The 14,844-nt window shown below is 41.4% G+C and overlaps 1 protein-coding gene across 1 annotated transcript in view; it reads left to right on the top strand.

The window, feature by feature from the left end:
• The window catches only part of LOC109876023 (endoglin), a 63,705-nt gene that overhangs the window by 19,975 nt on the left and 28,886 nt on the right, over positions 1-14,844 (top strand). The window contains exon 3 of the mRNA XM_020468501.2: positions 14,404-14,552. Coding sequence (XP_020324090.1) covers positions 14,404-14,552 — 149 coding nt within the window. The remainder of the gene's footprint in view (positions 1-14,403; positions 14,553-14,844) is intronic.

Genomic DNA, 14,844 nt, shown 5'->3' on the forward strand with positions numbered 1-14,844 from the left:
GCTGCATCACAGCCTGGTATGGCAACTCCACCACCACGGGCCGCAAGGCTCTTCAGAGCCATTCGGTGTACACTGCCTGCCTTACAGGACACCTACAACACCAGATGTCGCAGAAAGGCCAAGAAGATCATCAGTGACCCCAGCCACCCAAACCATGCCCTGTTCTCCCTGCTTCAATCACTCAGACGCGAGCAGTACAGGAGCATCATGGTAAAAACTGAGAGACAGGCTGCTGAATATCCACCACTAGTCAGCTACCGGCTCCCCTTCCCACCTGCTACTCCCCCCTATGGACATTCCCCCCACACACCCTCAACTCTCACTTACCTTACCTGCTACTTCCCCTATGGACATTCTTTCTCCTGCTGACCTCCCCCCACCCCCTTCTACTCCCTCTATTGTTTTCCCTTTAATCTAAATCTGAATTACTGTGCACCCTGGGAAAACTCTGGTTGTCCTGCTTCACATGCCGCTCTCCGCTATGATGCAGGGTGAGTTTCTTATGCTTAGACGTTGCTGACACCTGACAGATCTTACAATGCCTGGATAAGTGTTTTAAGTATCAGCTAACCATATCATATGTTATAGCAATTTGTCAGTCGATGACACAGTCTATAACATGGCACACCACCATTGGTTGTTGCATCGCCTTGCCTTAGCTGTGAAACGCGCCCTCAGGATTGTGAAATCTGACACCTCCTTTGCATTTTCTGGCCTATCCAGACAAAGGATTGATTTCTCAACATGAAAAAGGCACATTTAAACACAGAGGGACGACGTTGTGAGATGTAATGAGTCAGCAGGTATATAATGGTGTCTCTGTGTCGCTCAGAGGATGCTGGGCAGAACATTCAGCTAATAAAATGGTGCCAATTTTGTACTGTCACTAAGTATGATCATATTTATTTTACAGTTATAAGAAAGGTGAAATCTTATCATAAGTAATTTATAATAATTAGATTGTTGCTATATTTAGAAAGCATTTCAATCATCTCAAGCCTTATTCCCCCACTTTTGTTGAATAGGAAAAAAATCATCTATGATTTTTCATATTTTCATTTAAAAAAATAATATTCTCACTGTGTGCTTGAGCTTGTGTCCTCAAAAGTGACTACACCTCAGAATTGTATAACTATTTAAAAAAAATATGTTTTTTTTAGATTTAAATATTTCTGTCAGTATAATCATTACTAAGTATTGTTAATGGCCCTCTCATGATAAATAATTACTTTTGGGAATGTCTATTTAGGCGGAAATCTACATCGACATTACATTTAACAGGTTAATAGTCTGTACTTCCCTTTCTAAAGGAATATAGTCCAGTTTGTTGACAACTCTCCGCACTCAGACAATGTCATTACTCTTAGAGGAAGATAAATAATTGTATTATTGACTGTATGTTTGTTTATTCCATGTGTAACTCTGTGTTGTTGTTTGTTCACACTGCTTTGCTTTATATTGACCATGTCGCAGTTGTAAATGAGAACTTGTTCTCACCTAGCCTACCTGGTTAAATAAAGGTGTTCTCACCTAGCCTACCTGGTTAAATAAAGGTGTTCTCACCTAGCCTACCTGGTTAAATAAAGGTGTTCTCACCTAGCCTACCTGGTTAAATAAAGGTGTTCTCACCTAGCCTACCTGGTTAAATAAAGGTGTTCTCACCTAGCCTACCTGGTTAAATAAAGGTGTTCTCACCTAGCCTACCTGGTTAAATAAAGGTGTTCTCACCTAGCCTACCTGGTTAAATAAAGGTGTTCTCACCTAGCCTACCTGGTTAAATAAAGGTGTTCTCACCTAGCCTACCTGGTTAAATAAAGGTGTTCTCACCTAGCCTACCTGGTTAAATAAAGGTGTTCTCACCTAGCCTACCTGGTTAAATAAAGGTGTTCTCACCTAGCCTACCTGGTTAAATAAAGGTGTTCTCACCTAGCCTACCTGGTTAAATAAAGGTGTTCTCACCTAGCCTACCTGGTTAAATAAAGGTGTTCTCACCTAGCCTACCTGGTTAAATAAAGGTGTTCTCACCTAGCCTACCTGGTTAAATAAAGGTGTTCTCACCTAGCCTACCTGGTTAAATAAAGGTGTTCTCACCTAGCCTACCTGGTTAAATAAAGGTGTTCTCACCTAGCCTACCTGGTTAAATAAAGGTGTTCTCACCTAGCCTACCTGGTTAAATAAAGGTGTTCTCACCTAGCCTACCTGGTTAAATAAAGGTGTTCTCACCTAGCCTACCTGGTTAAATAAAGGTGTTCTCACCTAGCCTACCTGGTTAAATAAAGGTGTTCTCACCTAGCCTACCTGGTTAAATAAAGGTGTTCTCACCTAGCCTACCTGGTTAAATAAAGGTGTTCTCACCTAGCCTACCTGGTTAAATAAAGGTGTTCTCACCTAGCCTACCTGGTTAAATAAAGGTGTTCTCACCTAGCCTACCTGGTTAAATAAAGGTGTTCTCACCTAGCCTACCTGGTTAAATAAAGGTGTTCTCACCTAGCCTACCTGGTTAAATAAAGGTGTTCTCACCTAGCCTACCTGGTTAAATAAAGGTGTTCTCACCTAGCCTACCTGGTTAAATAAAGGTGTTCTCACCTAGCCTACCTGGTTAAATAAAGGTGTTCTCACCTAGCCTACCTGGTTAAATAAAGGTGTTCTCACCTAGCCTACCTGGTTAAATAAAGGTGTTCTCACCTAGCCTACCTGGTTAAATAAAGGTGTTCTCACCTAGCCTACCTGGTTAAATAAAGGTGTTCTCACCTAGCCTACCTGGTTAAATAAAGGTGTTCTCACCTAGCCTACCTGGTTAAATAAAGGTGTTCTCACCTAGCCTACCTGGTTAAATAAAGGTGTTCTCACCTAGCCTACCTGGTTAAATAAAGGTGTTCTCACCTAGCCTACCTGGTTAAATAAAGGTGTTCTCACCTAGCGTTCTCACCTAGCCTACCTGGTTAAATAAAGGTGTTCTCACCTAGCCTACCTGGTTATAAAGTGTTCTCACCTAGCCTGGTTAAATAAGGTGTTCTCACCTAGCCTACCTGGTTAAATAAAGGTGTTCTCACCTAGCCTACCTGGTTAAATAAAGGTGTTCTCACCTAGCCTACCTGGTTAAATAAAGGTGTTCTCACCTAGCCTACCTGGTTAAATAAAGGTGTTCTCACCTAGCCTACCTGGTTAAATAAAGGTGTTCTCACCTAGCCTACCTGGTTAAATAAAGGTGTTCTCACCTAGCCTACCTGGTTAAATAAAGGTGTTCTCACCTAGCCTACCTGGTTAAATAAAGGTGTTCTCACCTAGCCTACCTGGTTAAATAAAGGTGTTCTCACCTAGCCTACCTGGTTAAATAAAGGTGTTCTCACCTAGCCTACCTGGTTAAATAAAGGTGTTCTCACCTAGCCTACCTGGTTAAATAAAGGTGTTCTCACCTAGCCTACCTGGTTAAATAAAGGTGTTCTCACCTAGCCTACCTGGTTAAATAAAGGTGTTCTCACCTAGCCTACCTGGTTAAATAAAGGTGTTCTCACCTAGCCTACCTGGTTAAATAAAGGTGTTCTCACCTAGCCTACCTGGTTAAATAAAGGTGTTCTCACCTAGCCTACCTGGTTAAATAAAGGTGTTCTCACCTAGCCTACCTGGTTAAATAAAGGTGTTCTCACCTAGCCTACCTGGTTAAATAAAGGTGTTCTCACCTAGCCTACCTGGTTAAATAAAGGTGTTCTCACCTAGCCTACCTGGTTAAATAAAGGTGTTCTCACCTAGCCTACCTGGTTAAATAAAGGTGTTCTCACCTAGCCTACCTGGTTAAATAAAGGTGTTCTCACCTAGCCTACCTGGTTAAATAAAGGTGTTCTCACCTAGCCTACCTGGTTAAATAAAGGTGTTCTCACCTAGCCTACCTGGTTAAATAAAGGTGTTCTCACCTAGCCTACCTGGTTAAATAAAGGTGTTCTCACCTAGCCTACCTGGTTAAATAAAGGTGTTCTCACCTAGCCTACCTGGTTAAATAAAGGTGTTCTCACCTAGCCTACCTGGTTAAATAAAGGTGTTCTCACCTAGCCTACCTGGTTTAAGGTTCTCACCTAGCCTACCTGGTTAAATAAAGGTGTTCTCACCTAGCCTACCTGGTTAAATAAAGGTGTTCTCACCTAGCCTACCTGGTTAAATAAAGGTGTTCTCACCTAGCCTACCTGGTTAAATAAAGGTGTTCTCACCTAGCCTACCTGGTTAAATAAAGGTGTTCTCACCTAGCCTACCTGGTTAAATAAAGGTGTTCTCACCTAGCCTACCTGGTTAAATAAAGGTGTTCTCACCTAGCCTACCTGGTTAAATAAAGGTGTTCTCACCTAGCCTACCTGGTTAAATAAAGGTGTTCTCACCTAGCCTACCTGGTTAAATAAAGGTGTTCTCACCTAGCCTACCTGGTTAAATAAAGGTGTTCTCACCTAGCCTACCTGGTTAAATAAAGGTGTTCTCACCTAGCCTACCTGGTTAAATAAAGGTGTTCTCACCTAGCCTACCTGGTTAAATAAAGGTGTTCTCACCTAGCCTACCTGGTTAAATAAAGGTGTTCTCACCTAGCCTACCTGGTTAAATAAAGGTGTTCTCACCTAGCCTACCTGGTTAAATAAAGGTGTTCTCACCTAGCCTACCTGGTTAAATAAAGGTGTTCTCACCTAGCCTACCTGGTTAAATAAAGGTGTTCTCACCTAGCCTACCTGGTTAAATAAAGGTGTTCTCACCTAGCCTACCTGGTTAAATAAAGGTGTTCTCACCTAGCCTACCTGGTTAAATAAAGGTGTTCTCACCTAGCCTACCTGGTTAAATAAGGTGATATAAAAATATAAATCAAAATCAAACTCAACACTGCAAATATGCGGAATCTCTTCATCTTTGGTTCTGTCTCCACTTCTTCAACTTCTCAAACGTGGCAAAAGTATAAAAATCTTAATTGCTACGCTATCCCCGATGTGACCAACCAAAAGTGGGCTCGTTTTTCTGGGAAATCAGTGGAGAAAAACGGGTTAATGTCTGTTGGTCTATGAGAAACATATGCTGCGCAAAGCGATATCAATCTTGAATGATTGGAAGCACCCAGTATGCAATGCGTCGCTGCTGCTTCCATCTGCTCGACGGAACAGTGTAAGCACAGCAACCGCTAAATTAGTCTTTCCCTCCAAAAGCCACGTTTGCTAATTAACTCCTGGAAGATTAATAGACTATCGCTATAGTGCAAATTCAAAATGTCTCGTCGTTTTACAATGAATTAATTTCTTCACACTGGGACCAACCTGAGGACTGAGAGCTAATAAAGTGTTTATGGAACACCTTGTCAATTTGACAGAAGAGGCAACTGAACCAACAAAACAAAAAACATCGCCCTCTCTGATGCTGCCTCGAAAATTACAGATAGATGTTTCTGTATGTGTGTGTGTGAAAGGGAGATACAGAGAGAGATATGGAGAAAGTGGGAGAGCATATGTCAACAGGGAACGGCAATGTACTTAACATTCACCATATCGAAAGTTTCTTGCATCACAGTTCTAGGAAAGAACTGCTAGTGTAGTGAATGACAACAGCACACACAGTTTGTCTACATCAAGGCGTCATATTGCTTTAGGAACAGCAGCACACAGACAGGCCATGAAGACTAACTGGGAGACAACTCTCAAGCCTCTAAGAAATCAAATCAAATTTTATTTGTCACATACACATGGTTAGCAGATGTAAATGATAGTGTAACATTAGGCCCTCCATGCGTCATTGGATTTGTTGTTGCGTCTACTGTACTTCCGACAAAAGGAGACATCTGACAAACGGCTCCCAGAGGTATAAACAGAGCTACTGTATATGAAGAAAAGCTGTCTCCAGATCAGCTTTCACATCACCAATGTCCGTGCCACATAACATCCCCAAATAACACGCACACACCACACACAAAATACCCATCTCCCGTACTACCACATACAGTTGAAGTCGGAAGTTTACATACACCTTAGCCAAATACATTTAAAATATATTTTTTCACAATTCCTGACATTTAATTCTAGTAAAAAATTCCCTGTCTTAGGACAGTTAGGATCACCACTTTATTTTAAGAATGTGAAATATCGGAAAAATAGTAGAGTGAATTATTTATTTCAGCTTTCATTTCTTTCATCACATTTCCAGTGGGTCAGAAGTTTACATACACTCAATTAGTATTTGGTAGCATTGCCTCTAAATTGTTTAGCTTGAGTCAAACGTTTTGGGTAGCCTTCCAAAAGCTTCCCACAATAAGTTGGGTGAATTTTGGCCCATTCCTCCAGACAGAGCTGGTGTAACTGAGTCAGATTTGTTGACCTCCTAGCTCGCATACGCTTTTTCAGTTCTGCCCTCAAATATTTTATTGGATTGAGGTCCGGGCTTTGTGATGGCCACTCCAATACCTTGACTTTGTTGTCCTTAAGCCATTTTGGCACTATTTTGGAAGTATGCTTGGGGTCAATGTCCATTTGGAAGACCCATTTGCAACCAAGCTTTAACTTCCTAACTGATGTCTTGAGATGTTGCTTCAATATATCCTCATAATTGTCCTTCCTCAATAAGAAATCTATTTTGTGAAGTGCACCAGTCCCTTCTGCAGCAAAGCACCCCCACAACATGATGCTGCCACTGCAGTGCTTCATGGTTGGGATGGTGTTCTTCGGCTTGCAAGCCTCCCCATTTTTCCTCCAAACATAACGATGGTCATTATGGCCAAACTCTTCTATTTTTGTTTCATCAGACCAGAGGACATTTCTCCAAAAAGTACGATCTTTGTCCTCATGTGCAGTGGCAAACTGTAGTCTGGCTTTTTTTATGGCGGTTTTGGAGCAGTGGCTTCTTCCTGGCTGAGCAGCCTTTCAGGTTATGTCGATATAGGACTTGTTTTACTGTGGATATAGATACTTTTGTACCTGTTTCTTCCAGCATCTTTACAAGGTCCTTTGCTGTTGTTCTGGGATTTATTTGCACTTTTTGCACCAAAGTACATTCATCTCTAGGAGACAGAACGCGTCTCATTCCTGAGCGGTATGACGACTGCGTGGTCCCATGGTGTTTGTACTTGCGTGCTATTGTTTGTACAGATGAAAGTGGTCCCTTCAGGTGTTTGGAAATTGCTCCCAAGGATGAACCAGACTTGTGGAGGTCTACATTTATTTTCTGAGGTCTTGTCTGTTTTCTTTTGATTTTCCTATTATGTCAAGCAAAGAGGCACTGAGTTTGAAGGTGGGTCTTAAAATACATCCACAGGTACACCTCCAATTTACTCAAATTATGTCAATTATCCTATCAGAAGCTTCTAAAGCCATGACATACTTTTCTGGAATTTCTAAGCTGTTTAAAGGCACAATCAATTTAGTGTATGTAAACTTCTGATCCACTGAAATTGTGATACACTGAATTATAAGTGAAATAATCTGTCTGTAAACAATTGTTGGAAAAATTCCTTGTGTCATGCACAAAGTAGATGTCCTAACTGACTTGCCAAAACTGTAGTTTGTTAACAAGACATTTGTGGAGTGGTTGAAAAACGAGTTTTAATGACTCCAACCTAAGTGTATGTAAACTTCCGACTTCAATTGTACATACACAGTAGCAGTGAAAGTGACAGTGATAATCAGGGACTTATTGATAGACTGTGGAGATTTGTATGGCCTGAGGATATAAGGAGAGAGTTAAGGCACTGTGCAGTGCAGTATAGGGGTGAGAGGCCTGGGGACATTGTGGGCCCTTGCAGAGCGCTGATAAGAACTTGTTTACTTTCCTGTAGATGGTCAGGCCTCAGTCTGCAGCCGTGGAAACAGCGGGACAATAGGTGTGTAGAGCTGGAGATGCGGGAGCAGGCCATTTTTATTTAATTAATTTAGCAGATGCTCACACCATAGTGTCATCAGACCTTTGATACCAATGCAAGGTGAAAGGGGGGCACAAAATGGTGAACCACTGTAAGAAATGGCATAGAAAAGTATTTTGTATTTAGAAAAAACAAATTACAGCTCTCCAAAGTATGTTGTTACAAAATACATTTGATTGTCATTCAGCTCAGTGTAATCCAAATGACAAAATACTGAAAAGTACTTTAAATACATATTTCAAGTACATGTAACATAAATACTGCCCATGCCTGAAATACATTTTATACAGCAAAATAACAGATTATTATTTTGTACTTTTTAACGTAGTAGTGGAATACTACTGCTAGACTAAAATAGAAGAAGTTTTCATCAATGTGTAAGATTTATTGTTCGGGTCCTGTAGTGGCGGCTACAAGTCTGTGGCTTTTGGCAGACTACTGTATTCATGAATAACAAAAAATAACAAAAAATACTCTTCCCCAGACTATCTTTTTAAACAAAATTCTTAGGTCTTGATGTACAATAATGAATATCCTATCTCAAATAAAGGGTGAATGTAGAATAGTACAAGTCAAAACTTCCACATCTGCATTTTGCTCTTCCTCTCTGTCAAAGTGAATAGTGGTTTGATCCTTTGACTCTGTGAAGAGACTCAATAAAGGAAGTCACTGATTCCAGGATGTGGCTTGTTGCTGGCAGGGTCACAATGCCTCTCTTGAATATATTACCATTAATGTCAGAGTTGTGTGGGTTTTTATTTCCAGCCAAGGTCCTCTTTCTGCTGAGTCGGGAGATCCATTCCACAGAATACTGACGTTGGACCTTTCACCTTTCAAACAAGAACTGATAGTCTGATCCAAGTCAGATTAGGCTGATGATAAAGTAATCGGTTTAATATTTCTGCTTTTTGACAGTTTTTTAGAGGAAAGAGCCACACTGGCTTTATCCGCTACGTGATGTCATTGTTCTCAATACACCTACAGATGTAGGATCTTAATTTGAGCCAGTTTGCTACAGCAACAACAAGAAATATGAATAATTAAGTAACTTTATGAAAAAATGCACACTGTTCAATCACCCTATTACAGGCACGGCCATTAAGATTAATGGCATCATTATGTGTTCCACCAAAAATGTGGTATATCTGATCAAGTGTATAAGTGGTCTATGCTATGTAGTAAAAACAAAACGAGCTCTGAAAACAAGGATAGCAGAACACATGAGTAATACCAGTACTCTTGACCAGAGAAGCCCTGTGGCACATTTCATGGAGGCTCGTTACAATATCAGCTCTCCGAGATACATTGGTATCGAACATGTTAAGAGTCTTTGGAGATACTGATAGTGTATTACTGAGAAGAGAATTGTATTGGATTCACCGTTTGTCTGTCATGTCTACAAAAGGTCTTAACCAAGAGTTTGATATCAGACCATTTCTTACATGAATATGTCACATTGATTTGTCCTGCCATCCAGGTCTCCACTTGGTCATTTTGTACATACAGTATACAGTATATTATATTTTCTGTAATTATTACATGTGCCCATCTCGTTGATATACAATTATTAGAGGTACACAAGTTGTTTTTGAAATAGGTCACTGTAATTATATCTACGGCCACTGCCAATGGTCATATGGGTGGGTATTGCATGTAATCCTTTATGACCATATGTACACTACCGTTCAAAAGTTTGGGGTCATTTCGAAATGTCCTTGTTTTTGAACGAAATTTGTTTTTTTTGTCCATTAAAATAACATAAAATGGATCAGACATACAGTGTAGACATTGTTAATGTTGTAAATGACTATTGTAGCTGGAAAACGCAGATATTTTATGAAATATCTACATAGGCGTACAGAGGTCCATTATCAGCAACCATCACTCCTGTGTTCCAATGGCATGTTGTGTTAGCTAATCAAAGATTATAATTTTAAAAGGCTAATTCATCATTAGAAAACCCTTTTGAAATTATGTTAGTACAGCTGAAAACTGTGGTTCTGATTAAAGAATCAATAAAACTGGCCTTCTTTAGACAAGTTGTGTATCTGGAGCATCAGCATTTGTGGGTTCGATTACAGGCTCAAAATGTCCAGAAACAAAGAACTTTCTACTGAAACTCAGTATATTTTTGTTCTGAGAAATGAAGGCTATTCTATGCGAGAAATTGCCAAGAAACGGAAGATCTCGTACAACGCTGTGTTCTACTCCCTTCACAGAACAGCGCAAACTGGCCCTAACCAGAATAGAAAGAGGAGTGGGAGGCCCCGGTGCACAACTGAGCAAGAGGAGAAGTACATTAGAGTGTCTAGTTTGAGTAACAGATGCCTCACAAGTCCTCAACTGACAGCTACATTAAATAGTACCCGCAAAACACCAGTCTCAACGTCAACAGTGAAGAGGCGACTCTGGGATGCTGGCCTTCTAGGCAGAGTTGTAAAGAAAAAGCCATATCTCAGACTGGCCAATAAAAAGAAAAAATTAAGATGGGCAAAAGAACACAGACACTGGACAGAGGAAGATTGGAAAAAGAGTATTACGTACAGACAAATCTAAGTTGAGGTGTTCGGTTCACAAAGAACATTCGTGAGATGCAGAAAATATCATGACACAAGGTGAGACCCAGATGCAGACACAGGAGGCAGATGGTTGGAGTCTTAAAATGTTTATTAATCCAAAGGGATAGGCAAGAGAATGGTCATGGACAGGCAAAAATGTCAAAACCAGATCAGAGTCCAGGAGGTACAGGCTCGTGGTCAAGTGGCAGACAGGCTCGTGGTCAAGGCAGGCAGAATGGTCAGGCAGGTGGGTACAAAGTCCAGAAACAGGCAAGGGTCAAAATCGTGAGGACTAGAGAAAAGAGAATGCATAAAGCAGGAGAACGGGAAAACCGCTGGTTGACTTGGAAACATACAAGACGAAGTGGCACAGCGAAACAGGAAATACAGGGATAAATACACTGGGGAAAATCAGCGACACCTAGAGGGGGTGGAGAGAATCACAAGGACAGGTGAGACAGATCAGGCCGTGACAGAAAAAATTTAAAGATGCTAGAGGAGTGCTTGATGCCATCTGTCAAGCATGGTGGAGGCAATGTGATGGTCTGGGAGTGCTTTGGTGGTGGTAAAGTGGGAGATTTGTACAGGGTAAAGGGGATCTTGAAGAAGGAAGGCTATCAATGTTTTGCAATGCAATGCCATACCCTGTGGACGATGCTTAATTGGAGCCAATTTCCTCCTACAACAGGTCAATGACCCAAAGCACAGCTCCAACCCTAATGAGCTATTATGAGAACAGCTCGACCGTATGGTACGTAAGAAGTGCCCATCAAGCCAATCCAATTTATGGGAGGTGCTTCAGGAAGCATGGGGAGAATTGGGAGCATAAACAGTGTGCGGGCCTTTCTGCTCTTTCACAATTATAATTTATGTAAATTTTTGTAGGAGTTGATCAAAGTCTGACATTTCTAAGTACAAAGTTCAGAAGCCTTTTTAAACCTCAAATATACTACAAGTTAAACATTTATCCTGCAATAGGATGGTCAAATTAAGATCGGTACAGTATGCCTTGAAGAGATGGGCAAGTTGCAAAAAAAGATTACAAGATTGGAAATAATAATTCAAATGATTTTTGCTGTTTAGTTGTGTAATACGTCAGGGTCATCTGTAGATATTAAACATTTCCCACAAAAAAAACAAGAAGGCACAGATAGTAGACTTGGAATGTACCAGGCTGTGTCAGAGGGCTAACTTTGTGTACTTTACAGTATTGAGAAATCCCCCCTCCCCATACCTCGAGCCCCACTGTAGTCCGCCCCTCAGACAGGAGACACATGCCTATTTGGGCATTTTCTTTGGCTCAGCATCAGGTCTGGGAGTTGACCAGAACAATGAGACTAGAAGGGGCAGTCAAGAGACAGATACAAGCAGGCAGAAAAAGATAAGGGAGGAGGAGAGGTATTAATGGCAGATTCAGCAAGATTGCCAGACGCGATACAAGCCAAAGACCTAAATACTCAGATGAACACTGTGACACATCATCATTTCCTAAACATCCTCTACTATCCTATCATCCTATATCACATAATACATCTCATACACTGTAGGCTACATCCTCTGGCATCTAAAATCATGATGCATTCATTCAACCCTGACTCCGCCTCACATCTAACTCACATCTAAATGGGAACCACCACCATCATTCCTAAACATCTCTTCTTCCAATGGAAAATAAAATGTAAGGCGCTGCTGATAAAAATAGATAAAGACAGAGGAGGAATGGAACAGCACTTCTCTATAGCTCATTTACCAGCAAACCGCTTAGTGAGGCCGTTGGCATTTCCGGGTCAGGCAGAGGGGTTAGTGTGACTATGGTTTATATTTTTAGTGACTGGTAAATAGGATAAGGAGAGGATCTGTGTGTGTGTGTTTGTGTGTGGTGTGTGTGTGCTTTACCCGGTGGTGGCAGACACCCGGGGTTGATTTACGTAAAGCAGTCCGGCGCAGTCACAGGCTGTTGACTCTGTCACAAGACAGCGTTTCTTTATGGCAGGTAATCTGGCTGTTAAGTGGACATTATGAAGGCACGGGCAGAATAACAGGAAGCCAGGCCTTGACTAGGGCAGGAGAAGAGGGATGATGAGAAAAGAGAGGGAGGAGCTCGCTTGTGGAGCAGTGGGGAAAGAAAGAAAGAAAGCAGTTCATTAACGAAAAGATGAGAGGCTGGAAATGAAGAGCTGTTTGTGTGGTGGGCATAGGCCTTGCACCTTGTAGTTATAGTAAGGAAGGCCTTGGTCTGCAGGAGCGCTGATATAGGATCAGTTTAGCCTTTTAGATCATAATGAATAAGGTTATATGGACAGGGGTGACCTGATCCTAGAACAGCACTGGTACTCTCATATGCTTTGTGAATATGAACAGGCCAAGAAACTGAGAAGCTATGATTGTCTCTTAGAAGTTCATAGCAGTTTTGAACTCTCGTAATAAGTTATCAGAATAAATCATTATATGTGTCTAAATCCGGTCATTTAATTCTGCCACTGTGAAACATATCAGCTGAATGATAACTGATCTTTCTAGAAAATGGCGAGGTTTTCGATTTATCTTTACCACCGACTCATTCCAATTTAAAAAAAAGATCCATCACATAGAACAAGCTGAAAATCCTCATACATTTTTCAATGGAGCATTGTCCTCTGTGCTCAATAATATAATCCCTTTCCATAATGGGTGTCAGTGGTATCCTGTTTAGATGCGTGTCTACTGATTAGGACTCAGAGACTCAGACCAGGGTCGTCTGTTGTATTTGTCCTGTGATCATATCTGGGTCAGGAGACAGACAGTCTGAGCTGTGGGGCATCAGGGCCCAGCCCAGGCCCCAGCACAGCCAATCCAGATCTGAACGTGCCGCAACCGTGACGCCTGCCACCCAATGACCCCGCAAGGTGCAGATAAACCCTAATCAGATCTCACTGTGATGGGCGGGACTTGGTCCTAGTGCTGACTGTTGATTGGGTAGGAAGCGACACCTGACCCTGCTCATCCTGAGGAAGGAGGCGATTTAATGGTGGGGAATATTTATAAAGCACCAAAAGGACACTCCAACCAGGGGATAAAGTATTAGGAACAGATAAAGCAAATACATACTTAAAAAAAAGTAAATCAGCTGCCCTGTGTCTGTGTGACAGAGAGCAGAGGTTGGGGAGGAAACTCCCTGTGGTGCGGCATGGTGTAGTCAGGGAGTGAGGAATAGCAGAGGAATGGACTTGATTTAATGTTACCCATATGGCCGTGAGGTCTCAGATAAACTCCACTTATCAGCCGTGCCAGTCAGACCGGCAGCCCCTCCCACACATTTAGCATCCATACTCCTTACTTTATCTCCTGATTACAACACACGGCAGTGCTGCTTCCTAATGACCCACCATGCAACCCTTGTCCCCTCCTTCCCTTCCATAGACAGTCACTGAGTCACGAGTGATGGAGTGCATGTGGAGGAATCAGAGATGAATAGAACAGGAAAACAACACCCTCCATAGGCTAGGCTAATCTGTAACCAAGAAGGTGATTGAATATGTGTTTCAGATCATGTATTATAGTGCTAGTCTACCGAGCTCTTGCATGTTGCCTAACATATCTATTAATATATTTAGCTAATGATACTGTATCTTGGGCTTTACTGTATTAATGGTTTATGCATAAACCATTATGAGGAAATGCATAATGCATTATTCATATGGTCATAATAGAGGGTGTTAGCTCAATCAGCTCTCCTTGGTTTTCTCTTTTTATTATGCTATCTAGAACCTAAAATGGGTTCTTCTGCTGTCCCCATAGGAGAACCCTTTGAATAACTATTTTTGGTTTCAGGTAGAACCCTTTTCGGTTCCATGCAGAACCCATTCCACATTATTGGCCATCATTGTAATAAAGAATTAGATCTAGACTCGTTAAATAAAGGTTCAATAAAATGTATGGTCCTAGAAAATGTGAACTCTCTACTTTGTTTAACCAGGTTTCCCTCTGTCTCTCCCCCAGCATCCCAGCAGACCTGTGCGCCAGTGGCGGTCCCTGAAAACCAGAATGCCTGGATCAGGTTGAGAGAGATGCTTCCAGGCTGCTGGACCAACTACACCACTCAGGACGGCAAAGAAGTTCACATCCTCAGCCTGCATTACACTACTGAGGTAAGGCAATCTACTGTATACGGTTCGCCTGTCCTAAACTACTGTGGAAGGCTTCCACTGCATTTCAATCGACCAGTATGTCCAGTGTAAAGATGTCCAAGATTAAGACACAGGTTCCAATATGCAGTACACTGATATGTGAGGTAATATGATTTTACTGTAGTCATATTTGTTCAAATGACTGTAGTTTTTCAAATAAGAGCATTAACTTTTCAAAATGTTCTGCATTGTTAGATTCAATTCAGTTTGTATAGCCCACATCATATCTGGAGTCCATATAGTAGATAGCTAC

Source organism: Oncorhynchus kisutch, linkage group LG23, assembly GCF_002021735.2.
Source record: "Oncorhynchus kisutch isolate 150728-3 linkage group LG23, Okis_V2, whole genome shotgun sequence".
Taxonomy (NCBI): Eukaryota; Metazoa; Chordata; class Actinopteri; order Salmoniformes; family Salmonidae; genus Oncorhynchus; species Oncorhynchus kisutch.